Genomic DNA, 22645 nt, shown 5'->3' on the forward strand with positions numbered 1-22645 from the left:
GATGGCCAGCCGAGGGGTTTAATGACAGTAGTAATGGAGTATAGAAAATGAGACGGCGAAAACGACCCGCCCGGGATTTCGAGCAAATGGATACACCGGCATTTATGTTTCATGAAACGTCGGTCCATGCCAGCTCGGACAGTAAACGTCCCTTTTGCCCTGCGTTGGTGTGTTTTATCTAATGCAGTTTCCTACAGGACAACAAATCGTTCTCACGACAACTTCTTACCTTCACCAAGCCGCGTTTGCATTTTCCACCGTTTACATGGGAAATTAATTTTTCAACGATCGCTAGTAGATACGTCTCTATTTGTTTTCAAGCTTTAATCTTTTCGGTGATACGGCTACAGACGGATACATACGACAAGATATGCGTAGGTTAAATAGAGGCAATGTACTTGTTTGTTATCGTTGTTTTCTAAAGTTGTTCAATTTCTGTACTTTTCTATTTATCGATATTGAAAGTTATTCTGTGTTTCATATTAAAATAAAAGTTACTATGGACCGTATCGTTTTATATTGCAGCAAATTCTTCTCAGATCGTATTTTGGAAATGTTTGTAAAGTGTATTCGTACGAGCACCTTTGTTAGTTGCTTACCGGTAATTCGAGGGATTAAATTTCGAAATTTTGGACCATAAGCTTATTTTAATAAGTTTCGAGCAAGTTACTGTTTAACGTACCACTTTGTATTTTACATTAATCCAGTCATAATTACATCAGAGCTTCCAATTTCTATCATTCTACGCGTAATAAAAAATTCCCATTTCACTAAACAGAAGGAAAATCTGCTTCCAAATACGACTTATCGCTGCACCATGTTAACGATTAATGTACAAAATTTTCTAAACGTGTTATAACTAATTTGTTATAGATTTCTCGTAATAAAAAGGCAACTACCAATGGAATAAAAATATTCGTGATATACATAAAGCTATCTACATAATAAGCGCTTGTGTTGTATAGTTATTATGATACTAATACATATCAGTTATGTATATTAGTGTGCATTAATCATGTACACCATTTATGTGTATACGATGTTATTATGTTTTCAATTCACGAAGACGAATGGTGAAAGTATATTAACTGATTAATTCGGTTTAATCATGTGTTGCTGTTTTGCCACATTGAAACGCGAACGTAGCGAAGAAAAATCGCTGTTTGATAGAAAGTTTCGGGCAGCTGGCGATTTTTAATAAAAGAACCGGCGGTTTGCGCCTAAAACTTGCGCCGGGGCAACGACACGCCGCATTCCCGGCGAGCCGTGTGCGGCATCCACAACCTCTCTTCCATATTCAGGTTAAGGAAGAGAAGGCCGACGAACGTGTACGTGCCTCGACGGATCCCTTCGTATCCTTCTCGTTTCCTCGTTTCTCCTTCCTTCCTCTTCTTCTTCCTTCTACTCGATACTCGTCCATTGCTCAGGTATACCTTCCAGTTTTTGCTCTCGATGCTGCGTTCCGTTCAAGGCCCAAGGGCACGATGAATGCGTTAATTGCAACGAAATTATTGAACCTCGTGATAGCGAGAATAAGACAAAGGAGGAAAGAGCGAGGCGGATAGAGTGGAAAGGAAGACGCGTGTTGGGTGTTGTCGGAACACGTGCATATGCCAGGCTTGATAATAATAGAGTAATAATTGATATGTAGATGGTGCGTCTTCGTGTACTTACGGGGAATTTATGGCGTGGCTCGTGCAAGTAGTCGAATGCTGCTAGAAATCTTTTACGTATACATTGTACAAAGCATTTTGAAATCTCATTAACACTTGTAACGAGATAAGTTTATCCTGATTATATTCGTAAAATCTGAAACGAATTTGAAAATGTGTACGTAAGAAGTTACAAGATATTTATGGTAAACATAATACGCTTTGCGAATAATAATTAATTATTCGTTATATATATTAATAATTGTAACGAGACCGTCTCTCATCTCTACAATCTTTCGGTTTGGTTTCAAATTTTATTATTATATATTATTTAGTAAATTTAATTTTAATTTATTATCACAATAGTCGCATCTCATCAGCTGTACTTTTAATCCTCAGTCTGTTCAATGTTGCGTGCATCCTCAAACGCAAAGAAACACGATGGAAAAGTAATCACGAGCTTTCCCACTGTATGTTTCTCGTCTGTTAGAACTTAACAACGGTAGGGAAGAAGGAGAAAAAAAAGAGAGCACAAGGAAAAGGGCGCTGAAGAATCGAGTCACGGACCTGGCACGAGGGCCAGGCCGTGACGGAATTCATCGTCTTGCGCTGCTCGTACAGAGGGTCGTTCGTTCCTCCTACTATGGCCATATTCTCGATCCTCGTCGACTGAGGGACTTCTCTCATTCTTGTCCTCTCTGCTTCTGTTAGTTAGACGACACGCGGCTTCTCTCTCACGGACCCCCCTAGAACGTACCCGGTTCTATTTGTCTCTGTCACCGGTAAATGGCCTTTGCCGAGCGGCACGACGCTCCTCGTAGTCTTTCTCCTACTCTCCTTCCACCTTTCTCTTTCTTCGTTTCACCTTCGATCGCTCTCTCGTCTTCGCTTATAGCAGTCCAACTGCGTACACCTTCGACTGAACGCCTTTATAAAGAGAGAGAGAGGCCTCATCATGACCGGAAAAATGGGCAAACATCGCTACGAACCACGCCACTAGGACTATCCGCTGTCCGCTATTTCTCTTTGGTATCGATACTGCCTCGTTTGCGCTCTTTCTTTCTTTCGCTACTCTCGCGTCCATTCCGCGATGCTGATCGACGGCTACCAGATAGAGAACCAGATCGGATAACGTGATTTTCTGGTAGATCGGATAGATACGTACGTAAGCATCTTCGCAGATACAGAATCGGGGATCAGAGAAAGGATTTATAGTATTCGGCGATTGTCTAGGAGACCGCGTTTAGAAATGGGATCGAAGTGTCGACGAAAGAAGAAATCGATCGGCGGTCTGTGAGCACCGTTGTCGGTTCGATGTCTGTGACTTTGTAAAGATGTTTCTCTTGTGACAATTTCGTGGTGTGGTTTCGTGTTAGGTTTCCGTACTGCTGCTGTTCCCATTCTGTTATTTGCAGCGGTGTACGAAAGTCTTCCAGATAGATCTTGCGCTTTATTTTCGGAAGCAGATGTTCCCAAAAATATTAACCAACGTACAGTTATATATTTTCCATTTTCTTTGACTTGCTCTTACGTTAACATTTGTTAATACAAATGGGATTTGGAATATGAAATGAGATGTCTATCTGATTAGAAATTTTTGTGAGAAAAAAGTAAATAGAATAGAATAGAAAAAGAAAAACAGGAAGGACTGGTCCTATCTTACTTCGATCGGACCAATCTGGAGCAATTTGATTTCTATTTCGATTCTGATGTAATGTAAATGAAAAATGTGATTTAAGCTGATGAGATTTGTGCTCACATTAAGATGTTGATACATACGCGTGATACTAAGCACACCAGGACGAAATTCCACCCTTTCATCCAAGCTATACGGTGGAATAACAACGCGGTTGAGAAATTTGTCAGAACAATGGTGGCTAACGAGGAAGCCCGTTTCCATGGGGCGCGTGTCTTTGCGCCGGATCCTCTGGATACTTAGTTTCGACTTAAGTTCGTAGAAGTACGTTGTCCGAAACGGTGAGTAAACCGACCAAAGGGATGGCAGAGGTTTGGATCAGAGGCTGGAAACTGAGAAAAGTTTCGTAGTGTTTGCAAACCAAAACTCAGCTCTTTGAACTTGCTAGAATTGCGAGATGCGACTCCGTAGAAATCTGTCGTTAAAAAGAAAAAGAAGAGAGAGAAAGAGAAATCTAGTCGAACCGGTGAGATTGTTTAAAGTCTTAACGATTGTTTAACTCGTTAAAGAGCCATTAAGGTCCGCAAGCCAGCCGACTGCACTCGAGAAAAATGTTGTATTCGTAGTCAGACTGGCCTCTCCTTCGTTTTCTTTTGTTTTCTTTTCTACATCGCCAGTAAATTAATTCAACTTTTCCCAGACAATCGTGTTCAATGCTCGCCAGCTTCCGTCTGACCGGTTGATTTATCCTTTTCTCGACCTTTTCTCGGGGAAAGTATACGTTTCGCAGTGTTGTTTAGAAGTCGCTGAATTTCCAGGTTTCTGGAGTCATAAGTTTTCCCTTAATGTCTCTTTAATTCGCGTTTCAACGCGATATCGTGCGATTATTTTAACGATAGCGTGTGTGAGGGGTTTTTAACCTACGACCTTGATTTTCCTTTAATATTCCCGGTCATTCGGTATCGCTTCCTTGAACGCGAATCACGATACAGCTGAGTCCATTAAAGTAACATATAGTTCTGTTTAAAAAATGAATAATACTCGTGTGATTTTCTTGGGATCTTCGAGTAAGGAAACGGCAAATTAGGCTTCTTAGCACGTTAGCTGCCATGTTACAGGTCGATATGCCTTACTTTATATTGTACTTTTTAGTATCTGATACTACAAGTTGTCTTAATGATTGCACGCTACATCAAGAATATTTGTTTTTCGCTAACGTAACGTGTCTTTAAGATTTCTTTCAATGTGACTACTAGACGAAGAAGGAAAACAGGTTTTTTGACAAACGGCTACTGTTTGATATTCCGCTATACAGAGCAAGTAAAAATGAAGATAGTCGATCAATTTACTGAAAAGTAGAAGCAAGCAATTAAAAATTAAGCTTAAACCAATCTACAATTATCGTATCCTCCGCTAATCTAACGATATTAATTAAGAAATAGCTCTTCCTTCTTGAATAATTGATCTACTTCAGATATCACTTAGCTGCCTCACCCGTGTTCGTTAAATTTTCATGAAAAATCGCTCTTGTCTTCTGTCAGTTCAAGATTTTTGCTAATCCAAATCCGTTCGGGTAACAAAGGGTTCAACAGAAAGCTTTTAGACAATAGAACTTGTACGTCTTCTAATCGTCTTATCGTGCATGGTGCAGGGAAGGAAAAGCGAAGACCCTGTATATCTTTCTAAATTACTCGGCAACTTCTTCCGGACGATTTCTTTTTTCGTCTTTCGCCATTTACTTAATGACGAATCAGAAGAGTTTCGTAGGAGGAGAGCACGGCGGAGCAACCCTGTGCAGATTTAAAGGAATCGCGTATCGTTTTTTTCGGCTGACCCCCGTTACATTCTTTGTTGCTTCCTTTGCCGTGTTTCTTTACTTCTGCTTTACTTTTCTTTTCTCCTTGCTCTTTTTTTTTCGTCGCAAACTAAAAGGTCGATTCAAGTTGGCCGAGCGATCGCATTCGTTACGTGGAAGTTTTCTTAAGAAGGCAGTTTATCTCAAGGTATTTCCCACGTTGGGGCAAGGTAGTTTCCCCGCTCGGATATCTGAACGTTTCAAATTCGTTCTGACTAACTGCCACACGGCCATAACGCTGCGTCGCACATCTGTTTCCGAGCCTTTTTCGGAAAGGTTTTTTTCATTGTGCTTCCCGCGTTTCCTTCATTCTCCGGAGATATCGAGGACGAACACTTGGTTCGTCGAGTAATTGCAATTTTTCCTCGTTTTCAATTGTCGGCGCGCACCTGAGAAATTAAAAGGGACTTAATTAGTTTAGCGCGATTAATGGGAGAAGTTGAGGAAATTAAAGAGCCGAGGAAACTTGCAGCCTGTAATACAGATTGAGTTGCTAATATAATTAAATATTACAATATCTTACAGCAAAACTGTAAGCTTCTTAAAATTGTACAAGTGCAGAGAATTAGTGAGTTGAGAAAATTTGCAACCCTCCTGGAAATTTGTATTGTCGATAGAACCGATGATATAAATGCTATATTCACATTTTTTTTTACAGTAAAATTGCAAGTTTTTTGAATTGTAAAAAATTGTGGATCGAGTAGGCACGTTCTCAGAATACTAAAAATACTAAATAGAACCGATGATATAATTGCTATATTCACATTTTTTTTTACAGTAAAATTGCAAGTTTTTTGAATTGTAAAAAATAGTGGATCGAGTAGGCACGTTCTCAGAATACTAAAAATACTAAATAGAAGCGATGATATAATTGCTACATTCATTTTTTTTTTTTTTTTACAGTAAAATTGCAAGTTTTTTGAATTGTAAAAAATAGTGGATCGAGTAGGCACGTTCTCAGAATACTAAAAATACTAAATAGAACCGATGATATAATTGCTATATTCATTTTTTTTTTTTACAGTAAAATTGCAAGTTCTTCGAATTGTAAAAAAATTATGGATCAAGTAGGCACTCAGAATACTTTAAAATACTAAATATGTATAACGTTTCATAGAGAATTTTTCCTTTACATATACCAATCCTTAAAAGTACAGTTGACTTTCAAGCAACATGGATTTGGTTACACACGGATTTCTTTCTCCATCAATATTGTAGGAGTTTCCAAGAAAACATGTATACTATGTAGGTATGTAGTCCGTATACTAAGTCGTGACCATGCAACAAACTAAACGACTAGCAAAGGACGTTTGAAAAAGAAAAAAAACCGCAAATCGCCGTTGTTAAAAGACGATCGAGCAGACTATGTTTATAATATTATCGGCGTTGTGAAATCAGTCATGTATCGAGTGAATATAGTATGAATATAGTATTGAATATGTATATGTATATGTGTATAGTATTGAATATAGTATTGAATATGTATATGTATATGTGTACGTATTTTCTCTTCCTTATATGTAGGTAACTTTCTTTTCTTCAATTTATTTTATTATAATAAAACAGTAATAACAAACGCATGTAGATATGTAATATGCAAAATAAAGCTTTCAGTCAACAATAGATTACTACGTACATACATGTACATGCATAGCCAAGCTTTTGGAGACTCATAACTATACGTGGATTTTCGACTATACGAACGTTGTTGGAGGGTCAACTGCGTATCCCTTACTTTCATAATTAATTAAGCTATAACAATATTTTCTGCGGCGATACGTTTTCGTGACTTGGCAAAATACACTGAATTTTTTTATAACGATACATTCAGAAAAATTCTATAGAAATCCACCATGATTCTTAATGCTCCATATGCGAAAATTAATTCCTATTATGAATACCGAAAAATCGTAGCTAATGGGGAAAATCGGCAAAATGTTTCATAGTGTACGAGCTATTCGTTCTGTAATGGTTTCATATAAACGGAGCTCTACCGTGTTACTCCACGCACAATGGATACAAATTTCTTTAAATTTCTTAATTTACCAGGAAAGGAAGGCTACCTTGAGCGGAACAGTAAGAAACTGTAAAGAATTGGTGCTGCTCCCCTTTTGGTCCCTTCCCGTTATCCACCCACGTTTCTTCCTTGTCTCATTCTTTTTCTCCTTCCCACTGCAAAGTCTCCACTCTCCGGTTTACCAAATGATCGCATTTGTTACGGAGAATTGCGGCTTGGAAAAGCAGTTTACCCCTTAAGGTACGTTTCTCGCTCTCTGGTAACGGGCCTCTTCTTTAACCATACGTGACTTCAACCTCGTAATTTACCCGTAGCTTCTCGTCCGACTATTTAAATTCCACCCTCCAACCTCTCTCGTACCTGAGAATCCGACGTTTCTTGAAAACCGAACCGCATTCTACCGCGGTCTCCTTAAAATTCCAAAGGCGTTAGTTACGCGATCGCATTTCACCTGGCATCTGTGCGGATTCTCTAACGAGCAATCGAAGGATCAAAGCGAACGTTTCTGGCCCGGTTTCAGGATCGAATCTCGCCGAGGAACGACCTTGATTTCACAGACGGTTCGACGAACCCCGACAGTTTCCTTCGCTCTCCGACGTTTCTCATTCGAGTGGCCTTAATCGAGATCAGCGTTGCCGTGCATCGGCCTGCTTAATTCCGTGACGTTTGAATTCTTTGCTGCGAGTTAAGAATATTTAGCGTAGTTTCGGGAAACGTGTTTCGATTAAGAATTGAAAAAGGAAAATCTGTCGATTTGTATAATTGTTTATACAAGTTTTCGTATGTCTTCTAAAAGGATCATTTTTATTTAAGCGAAGCTTGTATAATGTGTAATAAAATATTGTTTTCTTGACATGTTCTTATTGTTATTATAGAATCGAAAAAAGGAACTTGACGATATTAATCGTACGACATTATAATGACAAAATTAAACAATCCATCTGAATCGATTAAAAATGGTTTCTGAACGAATTAGAATTTATTATAGTCCAGCAACTGTTGCAAGTATCTTGAAACAAATTTTTCAATGTGTTGCAAATGATACTTGATAATTTAGGCAAATCTTCGCGTTTCTTACGAGACCTGCGAGTGTTCTAATATTTATGAACGAGATTTGTAGGTTTAAAGGCGAAGTAAATGAAAGTAAAGCGCCCAGCCTTCCTCGCGTGTTCCGCGGAAAATGATGAAATATAAGCAGGTACGTAGGAAGGTTATCGGGTGCATCGCACGGAAGCACCCGTCGGTTTTCCATTAAAATAAATGTGCATATTAAAGCGCGTACTTTGTAATTAAAATTAACGCCCAGCCGTTTCTGCTGGACGCTTTCGGCGTACGTCACGCAGAAATTATACGTAGTTCGCGTTCGAATCAACCGTATCGTCCCTGGAAACCTCGAATCAATTACGTTTCTCGTTCCATCGCTTTCTATTCCTTATGTTTCCGGAAGGATACGATTAATCTCCACTGATAGTTTGAAGTATTCGCCAAAATAATTGCCATCCGTGGTCGACGCTGACTTTACGGCTTAACGAGGAGTAGGAAAAATGAAAGGAGATTTTTAGCGTTTTCCAGCGAGTCGTTTTGAAAATCTCAAGTATTAATGGCGCGTTTAACGACACTGTTTACCGTCTATTACGAGTACTTCGTATTTTTCTTCGATAATAGAGATTCTCGTTAGATATATTAGATTTTTATTGGATTTTACATTAGATGTTCTACATTTTAAATTATTTGTTTTATAAACGCAGAATGGAAAATATCGTTGGATAGCTAACTTTACGAGTGAATAATTAGCAATCGCAGCATTGGAAGATATTTTATAGACGTTCCATCTATTTTTATGGGCGAGTTAATTGTCCATGGTAGTTAGAAACGATGCTTTCGCTGCATGCTCACCGTCTGGTATCAAGTTAACGAGTTAATAAAATAAAAATGATGACGTAATAAAATAAAAATAATGGCTTAATGAAATTAAAATAATGACTTAATGAAATATAAATAAATATATATATTGTCATATAGACAAGGAAAAATTCCACTAAAAAATAAAGATTCTTAATTTTTGACTAGTCAGATCGAAGAAATTTGTACCTTAAGAGTTTAATCGAATTGATATTTTCTTCAATCTCTGCCTCTTTTGCAAATATGAAAATCTACGTTAGAGATTCTTGCCGGAATCAAGAGCTCGGGATGCCGCTATTTCTCATTTCCGGATTAATCCGTGAAACTTTTCTACTCGCAACCGGTTGGTTCTCTGGTAAACACGCTAATTAAGGTGTCGTTTCACGGTTGTTTGTGTTTCCCAACCGAAGATACGTGGTCCCTGCGGTAGCTAAACAACGTCCTTCCCATTCGTGTCGCGACGTCTCGGGGGTTAGATCGGATAATACGTCGGTGAAAACTGTCGACGATCGAAACGATCGTTAATTACGGTTTTAACCTACATACGATATGTGCGTGTGTCGCACACCGGACAGAATGGGACTACACGAGGAAAAGGCACGTGTGCTTTTATCAGATAGCGCGAGAAGAACAAAAGCACCTTGTCTCGTGCGTACAATCAGCGGAAGAAACATGGGTAGCTCTCATTTTACGAGTCCCTGCGTTACGAATTTCTTTGGAGTGGAATTTTTATTTTAAATTGTGTACGTCGAAGGCGATTATGGCTGTCTTTTCCCCTCTCTTTTTTTTGTAGAAAAAGGTGTGTACCGTAGCTTCTCAAAATTGTCGGTTGCTGATTCACCTGGTGACGAAGAAACGAGTTAATTTTTTCCAAGAATCGTTTTTGATTCAAATCTTTTCTTATGTTATTTTCAAATGTGTAAATCTTCAGCCAGCAAAATCTTTCCTTGTCATTTCGTATTCGCTTTATATTTTGTATATCTCTTCCTACGAACCTAACTCTCGTTTGTAGCATCGTCTCCAAGGGAAACAATTTGTTACTAGGCTGTACATGTTGATGCATTTATGAAAAATCAAAATGTTCAAAACTGTGTAGAATGCATGTGTATGATATGCAAGAATATATATGAAATATCCGAAGTAAAGGACTATTTATAATAGTTAGAGGATAAGAAGGATGTTTATCTAGATGGTGTTTCTTTAATCAAGTACAAACATAAATACATTGCACCATTTTTCATTTTCATTACTTATAAGTTACGTTATCAGGGTAGCGTTTAACCGAAAGCTTGATGAATAATTCTCAACAAGTAAATACATCAATCGCCACTTTACGCTTTAATTTACGATCTCGGTATATCGGTTCCAACAACTATACCGTAACCATCTTTCCTTACGATCTTTCTCGCGCTCGCACGAGCGCACCTGGAACAAACATAGTGCTCTTGCACGCATACTTGCCGCTACTTGGCTCCCCTTCTATGTGGAACTGCGCGTTCCTGGATATCTCGCGATGCTTATCTGCTTGTCGGATAACCCGCCGCGATCCTCTTTCCACGTTGCTCGATCGTTGCGTGCTTCTTCGTACGAGGCTCGAAACACCGCGTTTACCTTCATCTCTTCGTACGAAAAGGACGAAACGCGACGCCGTATAGGATGTTCCGTGAGCAAGATTGGAACTGCGTGCGTGGTCTGCGTTCGATCGTTTACCGCGTTCCGATACGATGTTCAACCCTTCGGCGAAGGAGAACCGTTCTACCATTTTGTTCGCCTGGAAAAATTTTGTTGCGCTTCTTTACCAATCAAACGCTTAAACACACAAATACTCGAAACTTTCTATAAATTTTGACGAAGAGAAATGCAGATCCGGAGCAATTTTGTGATATTTTTGCTACAATAATAAATAACTCTTTCAGTGAAGGTATAGAAATGGGTACTTGGTTGTTGGAATTTGAAGTGGCTCAGCGTATCATAATATAATTTAATGTAATTAACCACGTTTCTTGTCCCGAATAATTCACTCATCGGATTTTCGTATAAAATTCTGTTGTTTAATTTCACGAAATTGACAAGTTACAAATTATATGCTATGGACTTCCCTTTTATAGTATTACATAGAATAGAATAATTAGATTTGTTGTACACGAGAGTTTGTGGCTTCTGAAATTTCGCTAATGTCCAGCGTTACTTCCATCAAACAATAGCTGTTTTTCGTGATTATTGGTATCGACGTTTCTAATTGCATCTGTCATTCGTACTTGAACAACTTCATTATGACTAATTATACGGAAATATAGTTGGAACTTTTGCCAAAATTACTCGTAATTTCTGCTAATTGCGGATTAAGTTTTAACGTTAAACGTCTAAATTCTGAAAATATCAATGCTGAAGTACCAAACCGAGATTTTTCATTTTCCGTTTCGTCTTCCTGAGAACATTCATCTTACCTTGAAAAATTAAATTCCTTTGTTTTACGTGCAGGTCTTCACAATTGTTCGTTTAATTTCATAAAGAAATTAGCTTCTAATTGCTGACTTTCTTCGGTCTGTATTCGAGTTTCATATTAAAAACGGATTGAAAATGAAGCTTCGCTCGTAATTATCTGTCTCATCGCTTTTTGTCAGAATGTCGATTACTGTATTGATTGGCAGATTAATTTTCGAACGGAAACGTGATATCTGAACAGAAAAATGACCAATCATGTCTTTCTAGATATATAGCTTGATAACGGAAACCTTGTTTCACATTAACGTCATATTCATGGAATGCGTTTGAATTCTGCTTATCGGTTCCCCAGGAGCGATGGATTTTTCATTTTTCGAACTCGGCTAATCACTAGTCGTCACTCGCCAATCAATGACTCATTTTTATCCGATAAGCACTTTTATTCGTACTCGTACAGTTGGCATATAAGGTAAAATTCAACTGTAAGAATTTTATTTGTTATCTGTCCCCTATATCGTGGGAAGATAGTTCGATATCAAACAAGAATACAAACCTGTATATTGAAATGTTAAATGTACATACAATATATTAAATCATGTTTGATAGAGGCCGGTATTTCTCAGAATGCTTATCTTATGGTGATAATGCGAAGAGTCGAACGAAAAGATCTTTTATAGCATTTATTACAAAAATAAAATTTCGTATAATTCGATAGAAGAACAAATTAGAAACCGGGAAAGTCAGAATAGAGTATCGTTGACTTTATTTAACGTTCGTGTCGAGGACGTTAAATATACTGCAATGGAAAATAGCATATAAAATAAGCTTAAAGCAGAAAATGACTGGACAACACGAAACAACTTACACTCTCCGTTTCTTTTGCGTTTTTCACGCGACTGTACACCTTCGCGTACGCATGTTCCTTTCTTCCATTTTACAATCTCTTCCAGCCATTTCAGCCAAACTACGCGGAACAGATTCTTCAGTTTCATATTCCTGAAACTTTCTTTCTCACCCTAACCTCAAATATTCATTGCCTGTTCGCATCTCTGTACCTCGGTCGCTTGTAATAAATGTCCGCGCCAAATTCCCATTTCCATACTTTAGCGGTGCGTTGCTGAAAACAACTCGTAAAACCTACTTTTCAATCAAAGCACAAATCATTGTTACAACGTCGTCAATTACAATTACGAGAAGACGTACGTGTAAAGTAAGGAAGGTAGGACACACGGGCACACGGTAGACTTCCACTTCCTTCGTCGCCTCTACCCATAAACTGGAATTGACGTGTTGCAGAAGGGAGCCTCGACAGGCCCTGAGATGGGTGTTCGGAAAATAAGGAAAGTTTTTGTTGCGATTGAACGTTACCGTTACGTCGCGATAAGAAGGAACGAGCAGAAGAAACAGCTTTCCCTTCCTCCGGCTGGTTCTCCATCCACTCCCTTCCTTCGCCCCTGGTATACAACATTTTTTCTCCTTTCATTTTCTTTTTTCTTCCTCACGTACTTCGTCGCGTCCTGCACAAAGTCAGGCGTTTCATTTCATTAAGAGGAATATGCGTTAGGGTTCCGATTCAAAGGCACCTGGTTTTTTCTATTATCTCCCCCCTCTCCTTTTCTCTCTTTACATGGTTTTGTCCCCCGTGTTCTCACCTTTTCTTTTTCGTGCAGTGACTTTTAGGAAGTCCTTCGTGAACTTTCGAACGACGAAGCCTTTCCGATCGCGTGCTCGAGTAATCATCTTGGATAACACAGGCCTTCTCGAAGGGAAAGGAATTTTCTACCTGTTTTCATCTCTACACGTTTCTGCGTTTAAGTTGTTGTCTTTTTTTTTTTACGTCTGATTTTAGTTTTTGCGTTCGAGCTCCTCCTGCTGGTCAAGCATTTTTCAGCTTTTAGATTGCTCTTTATTTTTACTGACGTTGTTAATCTTCCTCGGTATTCTATCTGTCGATAGCATCGTTACTTTTAGGTCCATCTTGTTCGCCTTGAACCTCCTTAACGCTTTGACTGCCACGCTGAAATCAGATGTTTCGCTTAGGACGCCACGGGAGTAGTTTTATTATTCCAAGTATATAATCGCAAAATAATAATAAATTGATGATGTAAGACAACATTCTTTCCCAATGGACCGTTTATCTTATTGGTGGTCACGGGTGACCATCGTGGCGCCTTGATAACAGTTGATAGCAACATATTATAACAAGGCTTCGTTTATTTCAACAAACCATTCGCATTGGTTATTTCGTCTTAAGCAAAACGTCCAGAATATGTTGTTGAAACGTGTAGAAAGATATTAGTAAACAGTGTTTGCTCATTCTATATATAATAGTAAGGTATGTTCACACTTTTAACTTCAATTATATAATTATAAAGCAGCGTTTACGATTATTTTCTAAGGTGTGTTTATAATAATATCCGTAGATTACCCCTCAAAGATATGGATGCAAACACAGTGCACCGTTAGATGCAATATTTGTTTTCATTTTTTGTTATTGATGTCCTAATAAAAATGTTTAATCGTTCAATGGGGCACTTTTTATTTTAAAGTATCTTCTATTTATGGGTTATATTCAAAATACTCTAGCTGTCAATTTTCATACAATTTTTACAATCGTAAGAAGTTCAAGCGCTCCGGTTATCAATGACCACCGTGGCGTCACAGGAGAAACCGTGGCCGGTCATATATGACCAACGTGACAGTCAAAGTGTTAAAATGTCATTGTCAATGTAAAGTGTCAAAATGTGAAAAATGTCATTTTTGAAAAATCTACCATTTAAACGCTATTTCCACGAAGATACATCGAATGTTCCTTACACTTTACCAGGAACTTTATGAAAGATCTGATACGGAATTGCAGTACCAGCAATAAAAGTCGTAACGCACTTATCATCCCAGTTTACATTTTTATCAGTGAAATAACGTTATTATCAATATCAGTTGTCTGGTAAGGCACTCGCGTGCAAGCACACGCTTGATTCGTCAAGAGTGTAAAGAGATAATCGAAGCAATTATTCCGCGTTGTAAGGTGTGTCGTGTCCAGGGTGTCGTTGGTCCGCTGTTAACTCGCAATTAATGTAAAACAGCCGTATAGTCACGCTAAACGTGGCGTCTGCGTCCGCGAAAATGCTAGGTGCCTTTGATTTAAGACCGGTCTTCGTTAAAGACGTCTTTATACGCTTTCAGCGATTCCGCCTGTTCGCGTAAACGATATATTCACTTTACAACGCGTCGTTTAAGTTCCCTAACTAACTCTTTTTAACATTCGAGAAAGTACACGAGCCTTGTTATCCCGTTTGGTTACACGCGTTTGCGTACTAAACGCGATAACGAGGGAGAAATTCCTAGACTTTACGTTCTATCTGAAATTAATACCACACGTTTCTTTAACGTTCCCTATTTCTTTCTCGCGGCTACAGTGTAAACTTCAGGAACGAGCGTTTCACGCTCCGTTTCCCTGTTACTCCATAAAATGCAAATGGGTACAGGGGCACTAAAACTACCGATCGGTAGTTCGGTTCTCGTATGCTAAGTCTTAAATGCAGCAGAACGTAAAATGGAGTTTTAGCGTGTTCCTATCAGAATACGTCTAAGCAAAGAGACACGGATCTGCTGGCTTATTTTTCATAGAACGATGAAAATAAGCACGCTTACTGATTAAAAGTTTCAGTAAAATCATATAAAGATCGCAGCAAAGGATGCGTTGCTTTTTGTGCTCTGGTTTTCATATCACGTTCTGATTAAACTGCAGAATATTAATATATCGTAGTTGAAAATGAAGATGAGATCTGTCGAGTCAAAGGATATAAATCCTTTAAAAATAGTTGATAAAGTGGCGAAATTTTATAAAAGCCAAATTCTTAAGACAAATAATAGTAATTGATACTGTGATAGTTTGACCATGACTTTTCTCAATAAAAATGTGTACTACTTGATTGACGAATAAAAGACACGAATATAAACTAAACCTTCTTTGCGGTTTTGTTGGCAGGTCTGGGAGAGGCTCGAGGAAGACGCCTTTGCGAGGATTCCCGGGCGCAACGAAGAAGGAAGTAGTGACGGATCGTGTCCCGCGTAGCAGTAGAAAGTAGAGTAGTAAGATGCTAGTCTTCCCGTGCAGCAGCGAATCATCGACGAGGATGGGATCGATGCTGTCGCATCAACAGCAACTTCGCCTGCTCCTGTCGATCCTGGTGCTGTTGTCTCCCCGGCTGCCGGTCCGTTCGACGCCAGCCGACATAGTACAAAGGTTCCACGATCCAGAAGTGAAACGCATGAACCATCTGGTCGTGGACAAGAACACCGGTCGAGTTTACGTGGGCGCGGTGAATCGGTTGTATCAACTCTCGCCGGACTTGAGTCTCGTCGTAAAGGAAGTTACCGGTCCAAAAGGCGACTCGACCGCTTGTTCGATGATCGACTGTCCCCGTGAAACGCCAACGAGGCTAGTGGACAACGTGAACAAGGCGTTAGTGATCGACTACACGACCACCAGGTTGATCTCGTGCGGAAGTTTGTCCCAGGGCACCTGCAGAGTACGAAACCTTCACAATATCTCGGACGTGGTGCAAGAAGTGAAAGAGGCCGTGGTAGCGAACAACGCTACTGCGTCTACGGTGGCGTTTATCGCGCCCGGACCACCGAATCCACCCGTTTCGCAAGTGATGTACGTGGGTGTAACGTTCACCGGTAACTCGCCGTACCGATCGGAGGTTCCCGCGGTCAGCTCCAGATCATTGGACAAGGATAGAATGTTGAACATCGCGGAAGCTGCCGTCACCACCGGTACCAGGATGTACGTGAACTCGTTGTCGCGCGAAAGATATCCTATCAACTATGTGTACGGGTTCAGCAGCGGTGGCTTCAGCTATTTTATGACCACGCAGATGAAGAACACCGATACCGCGGTATTCATATCGAAGCTGGTTCGAGTCTGTCACGACGACGAGCATTACTACTCGTACACCGAGATACCGATCAACTGCACCAACGATGGCACGTATTATAATCTGGTGCAGGCCGCGTACGTCGGCAAGGCTGGCTCGGTTCTAGCCGGAGATTTAGGCATCACCGCTCAGGACGACGTGTTGTTCGCGGTTTTTTCGGAGAGCAACAGCACGCACAGCGACATACCAAAGGAGCATTCCGCGCTCTGTGTCTACTCGTTGAAGGCCATAAGAAGGAAGTTCATGACCAATATACAGAAGTGCTTCAGCGGCGAGGGTCATCGGGGGCTGGAATACATCTCTCCAAGTCACAAGTGCATCTTAACGGTGAGCGATTCTCTCTGTACTTTTCTTTCACCGATCTCTTTTACGATCCACGTTACTCTCATCCGCCGACTTTTCAAATCGTATATATATAGGCGAAACGTGGGCTTAAGTGATTTTCTACGAACGAGGTTTCCGACGAATCATAAAAATGTAATAGCGGAACACACGTGCTCGCCAAACGTTACGATAGCAAATGCCGCGAACGAAATGTCGGATAAGGCGCGAATATGACTTTTCGAGTGGACGTGTTTCTTTCGTTTAGAAAAATGTTTAACTGCTTACGACTGGCCAGCTTGTTAGCGAAAAGAACAGTATTTTAAGCAATAGAACTTAGTACGATGCTGATCTTTCCAGCGCTAAGATATCTGATAAGTCGTATAATTTTCCTCTTTCGATACAGAATATACGTATATGAAATTATTCACAAGTCAACGTTATTAGAAATATTGCCCAGTATAATAAATTATATAACACGTGGAGCACGTGTTGTGACGTGTGAGTGACGAACTAACTTGTCTCTTCCGGTTGAGACATTAAAAATTATATCTGCCTACCAGCATTTTTCTTTTTAGGAAAAATGGCTACGTCTATAAATCGTTCCTGTACATCTACAAATCAAGAAAGGACCAAATAGAACACTTGCCTTTGTATCATTTTCTAGGCAACTTTCCAGCCGCTTATCTACGTTACGTTCCATTGACATTTCGCTCTTTCTTTTCCTTTCATTTTTAGCAAAATCCCGCATAAATCACAACGTTCGAGTGGCATATTTTACTCGTAGCTTCGAATTGGTCGGTATAAATCGCGAGTCAAGAACAGACGATCCAAAGAGGGAGGGAAAGCGAATTCAATGATAAAAGCGAAATCATGGCGCGTTGTTGTAGATGCAGGATCAAAGTCAAGGCAGCCGAGTTGAAGTATACTCTGTGACAAAAACGCAGCGCTCATGTGCTATCATTCAGTTTTTAATGATACACGTTCATGATTCTCTAAATTCAACGAATATCATATACGCATTATCATATATCGCATGCCTTGCAATGAAGTTACGCATAAAGTTTCCAGGGTTTTACCGATCATCGATATCATTGAATTATTAATCCATTTTAGTTTCACTATTCAAAGATTTTCAATTATTTCATACGAAACCCTATGACGATACCAATTTGTATTTTTCTCTTGCAGTTCATATGTCAATTAAAATTTTCAAATTCATCCTTGAAATATAAAAATATCAAATAATTTTTAATGACGACGAACTTTTATTTACGTAATTTTTATTTATTAAAAAAAGCTGTTGCCAACAGAATGCTTACAATTAGCAACAAACTGATGATACATTAATACAGTATCATAGTGATTAATGATATAATAATAATATAATAATGTTAGTTAATGTTATATATATATATATAGTGTATAATAATGATGAGAGTTGCAAATTAACTATTTAGTTGTCTTAATTATAGTACGTTATTGTATTTAGTTCACGTTAAACAACCATCGTTTCCTGTTTAACCAACATCTGTTTAATCCATCGTAAATAAACTAATTATAGTAAGATCAAGTAATTATTTATTCATTTATTATCAATATCGTATTAGACATATTAGACATTATTTATTATAAATGTTTCCGAGTATAATAAATTATTTACTAATTAAAAAAACGTTTAGAAGATACAGGTACATGGCCTTCACTTGAATCTTTTGATGAACATTATTATCACTAAACCATGTTGCAGATTCTACAGCTTGGATTCTTCGAATTATCTACCGAGTCTTTTCGATTTAAATCTGTGATCGATTGCTTTTATGTTCGAACGTTGCATTAATACATTCGCTAGCTTGACCAGAGATAAAAAGAAAACATACTGATATTCGCTACTGGTAGTATACTACTGCGTGAAACGTTGAAGTATAAAGATAATTGGACGCGGTTTTACTTCGAAAGCTTATATTAATAATTCGACGTGTAACGTGCAGTCGTGAAATCGGCTTTTGTGGCCTGCCTTTTAATTTATCAAAATAACTGGTAAAATTGGGCCGGCTGAATGATAGCGCATCTACAAAATTAAAACAAAGATCAATAATTAATTAACGGCTTATAAAGTCTGTCCTCAACAGTTCCATGCGATATTCAAATCTGTCCAACAAAATTACCGGTCGAAAAAGCGGAATATTCGGGCGTAAAAAATATTCTTTGCGTGTTTCCTACCTTTTATAAATATGGCTGGTTTGAATCGAGATTGTTGCCGCTATTAATTTGCGTTCTAATTTCTCTTTCATAGTCGATAGCCGCTCGAATCGTAACGCAAGCTCCATTTATCTAACAATACATTTTTGTTATTTTATCTTTCTCTGCGCGTGGAGATTGGAATAACGAAAATGATTCAAATTATTTAGTTCTTTCAGAAGCTACTTTCTCTTAACTCGTTAGAAAATTTGTTCTTTTATTAGTTATTAATAGCGAAAACATATTTTCCAAGGGTTTTTGCGCAGAAGTGTATTGTATTAAGTTTGGAAGTATATCTGCAAAATGGATGGAAAGTGGGGTAAGAACTTGTTAAGAATTCATTTATTCGTTAATGAAGTTTGGCTCTTGAAATGAGAGATCGGTGCAGTTCTGGTAGCGAACATTTCAAGAAAATTACATGAAACTACTCAATTTTTTTGAAGAGAAACAGATTCTTGTAACGCTAGAATCGTCGGTTTAATCGTTATAGAAATATTATAGATCTAATTTATTTAAGAAACTACAAAAACGAACCTACAACGAATAAACGTAATACAGATAATTTTCTAAACATGTAACTGTACATTGTTTGGTACTTTAAATATCGATTTTGTGATTTACTTTTTTCTTTATTTTTGTGAAATATACGTAGCAAGCTACAATCTTCTCCGTGCATTACATGTTTTTCCATATCAATTTCTTTCGCATAACTTTGCTACTCTACTCGTCGACAATTTCAGTGTCAATTACCGTCATCCACATGTTTCCTACAAGCAGCAAATCGTCCACATACCGATTCTACTACACGTCACGTTGTCAGAAGCTAGTATTTACACGCTGTTCGATAAAATTATAGAATTACGAAGCTATCATTAAGAACTTAACGCTATCAGTCGCTTGGCTATCTTTTTGCCCGCTAGTGGTATTACACGAATCGTGAGCATCAGCGGTAAATGGATTTTCCTCTTTGCGGGGCCCTGGCGGTCTTAGCTGGGGCTCCATGGTTGTACGATAACGGTCCCGGCCGTTTCGTCCATCGGTGTCGATTTGCATTCAAGCAACGTACGTTTGCTTTACTAGCAGTCGGGTAATCGGTAAACCGGGATCGGGCCTGTTATCGCGTGACAGCGCCGCATGGGGGCTTAAAGAACCCCTAAGGAAAGAAACACGAGAACAGGGCGCGTGCTTTCTTGCTCGATTTTACACGTGCACCCACGATCGGTTCGTGCGGCCACGTTACAACCCGACCTGAATGATCGTTTCTCATTTACATAGGGTCGGATATAAAGTAAAGTTTTGCACAGCGCCCTGGCTACATACCGTACACGTCGCGCCTTGTTGTTCAATTCGTACGTATCTTGTTGCAACACCGACGACCAGCTTAACGTGTTCACCGCGCTACTACAGCATAGATTTAAATCGATTGCCAGGCGATCGTAGACCGATAGACTGGATTTTCTTGACGATTTTTAACACCAGATGCTATTTCCCATTCTTTTTTCTCTCGCTTTCGTCGTTTTTGGTGATTCCATAAGGTTGCTGACTGGTAAACGTGGAATGGTTGCTGCAGCAAATATGTTACGTCGAGAAGATATTTTGGAAACGAGGTTTACACGGGTTCATTGGTTTTAGTCGCGCGATTTTGTGCACTGGATTTATGTTTGAATAATTGAGCGGTAGGATATTAGCTTTTTATATATTTGCCGGAGTCAGTACATCAGCGAAGTTTGCGGCATTTGATCCAAGCAGTGCTTCCTTAGCGCAATTTTACGTAAAAATTTAATTTATATAGAACGTAACGATGAGTTTAATCCAGGTGGTATAATGGAGATAAGCAAGTATATGAAATACGAGATGGGATAATAAAGTATTACAAACAGTGCGAGAAGAGAGAAATAAAAATGGCGATTACAGTTTAACACTTTGACTGCCACGCCGAAATCACATGTTTCGCTCAGGATGCCAATGTTTTAACACAGTGCACCGTTTGATGCAAGATTTGTTCTCATTTTTTTTTTATTGATGATTCTAATAAAAATTTTTAATTGTTCAATGAAACACTTTTTATTTCAAAGTATCTTCTATTTATCGATTATATTCAAAATGCACTAACTGTCAATTTTCATTCAATTTTTACAATCGTAAGAAGTTCAAGCGTTCCGATCACCAATGACTAACGTGGCAGTCAAAGTGTTAAAATCAATGAAACAGAAATGTTTTTGTGTTTCTATCCCAATGAAAGTGAACAATGATATTCGTTACAAAATGTCTACGTATTTTTACTAATCGTAGAAACAGAGTATTAAAAGTTACGGAAGAACATTATAATTTTGTGATTATACGAAGCTTCTAGATTAACACGTTAACATCCGCCGGCGTGAAATCGCGTATTTTCATAAACTGTAACCAATTACGGTTTGTAAGATCATGTCATTTTATGAGACAGCAGGAAAATATAAAGAAAACAGTATGGAACTATAAAGGATCTTTAAACTTCTATTCCAACATCCTTGTTTTAATGGATAATAATATTCTTCTATATAGAAGAGCAAGTTTTTCAAGTATTATTAAGAAATTATCAGAACCGGCTAAAAGGTATTATGTAATAGCTTTAATAGCCAATAATTTTCTTACCTGACACAGCCTCTCCTTGGAAAAATAAAAGAAAATTCGATCAAAAAGAGGAATAAACGGACGAGATTTAAAAGGCATGAAAAGCTTCAAGAAAATCTAACGAAAGACGATAGAATCTGTCGATCGAATAATGATCTAATCGCTCACGTGGGAAGACGGAAGTCGATGATTTGTTAAATGGTTGCCAGGTAGAAAAAGTCTCGCAGAAGACCGCGATTCGTCATCGGTCGACGTAAATCAATTGGCCGCGTCTCCACGAGTCCCGCGCTCTTGTGTTTACGTAACAGGTGGTGATATCGGAAACCTCGAGGATGATACTGTGAAGAGCAAGGCAAAGAAATGATGCACTAAAGCGTCATGTGCTTCTTTCGCACGCTTCAGCTACGGACAATCGAAAAGATCTTCCGCAACGCCTTCCGGAAATCGCGTCGTTCGTTCACTGTCTTTGCGGTGAATCCTCGACACGAATTTCAAATTTCCAGCAGTTTTCCTCTCGCCCTTTCTACGTGTAGAAACTTTTCTAGTGGTAATATCGAAGTGTAGTGATTTGGCGAATTAGATTTCGAATAGAAATTTCGACAAACGTTTGAAAGCGATTTCTTGTGATTTTCTATGGCTACGTGTGTTCTGAACTTCTTTTGATTCTCACAAATTTAGATTCTTTGAAAAATTACAATTTTACATGTGTATAATTTTGTGTTATTTTTTTCTATTTTGAACATATATAACAACTCGCAGGAGATAAACTAAGCAAGTCGGCATTTTGTTAGTTTCTTAGTTTCATCAGAGAAATACAAGATTCCACGTTTCTCATAGCTAAGTAACAAACTATTGGATTGGCAACTAAGTAAGTCGCAATCACTTAGTTGCCAACCCAGTAGAAGAAATCCGAAAGATAAAGTAGTGAACATTCTCGATGATTATGATTTTCTTGTTAATACGGAAATTAATAAAATTTAAAAATTACATACTGCACCGTATCACACAGCACTATCT

General features: G+C 38.7%; 1 protein-coding gene across 2 annotated transcripts in view; it reads left to right on the forward strand.

Annotated features, from left to right (window-relative positions):
* LOC100649366 (plexin-A4) overlaps positions 1–22645 on the forward strand; it is a 421249-nt gene that overhangs the window by 95496 nt on the left and 303108 nt on the right. For both annotated transcript variants that reach the window (XM_012312042.3, XM_003393269.4), the window contains exon 2: positions 15499–16780. In XM_012312042.3, coding sequence (XP_012167432.1) covers positions 15608–16780 — 1173 coding nt within the window. In that variant the 5' untranslated portion in view covers positions 15499–15607. The remainder of the gene's footprint in view (positions 1–15498; positions 16781–22645) is intronic.

Source organism: Bombus terrestris, chromosome 1, assembly GCF_910591885.1.
Source record: "Bombus terrestris chromosome 1, iyBomTerr1.2, whole genome shotgun sequence".
NCBI lineage: Eukaryota > Metazoa > Arthropoda > Insecta > Hymenoptera > Apidae > Bombus > Bombus terrestris.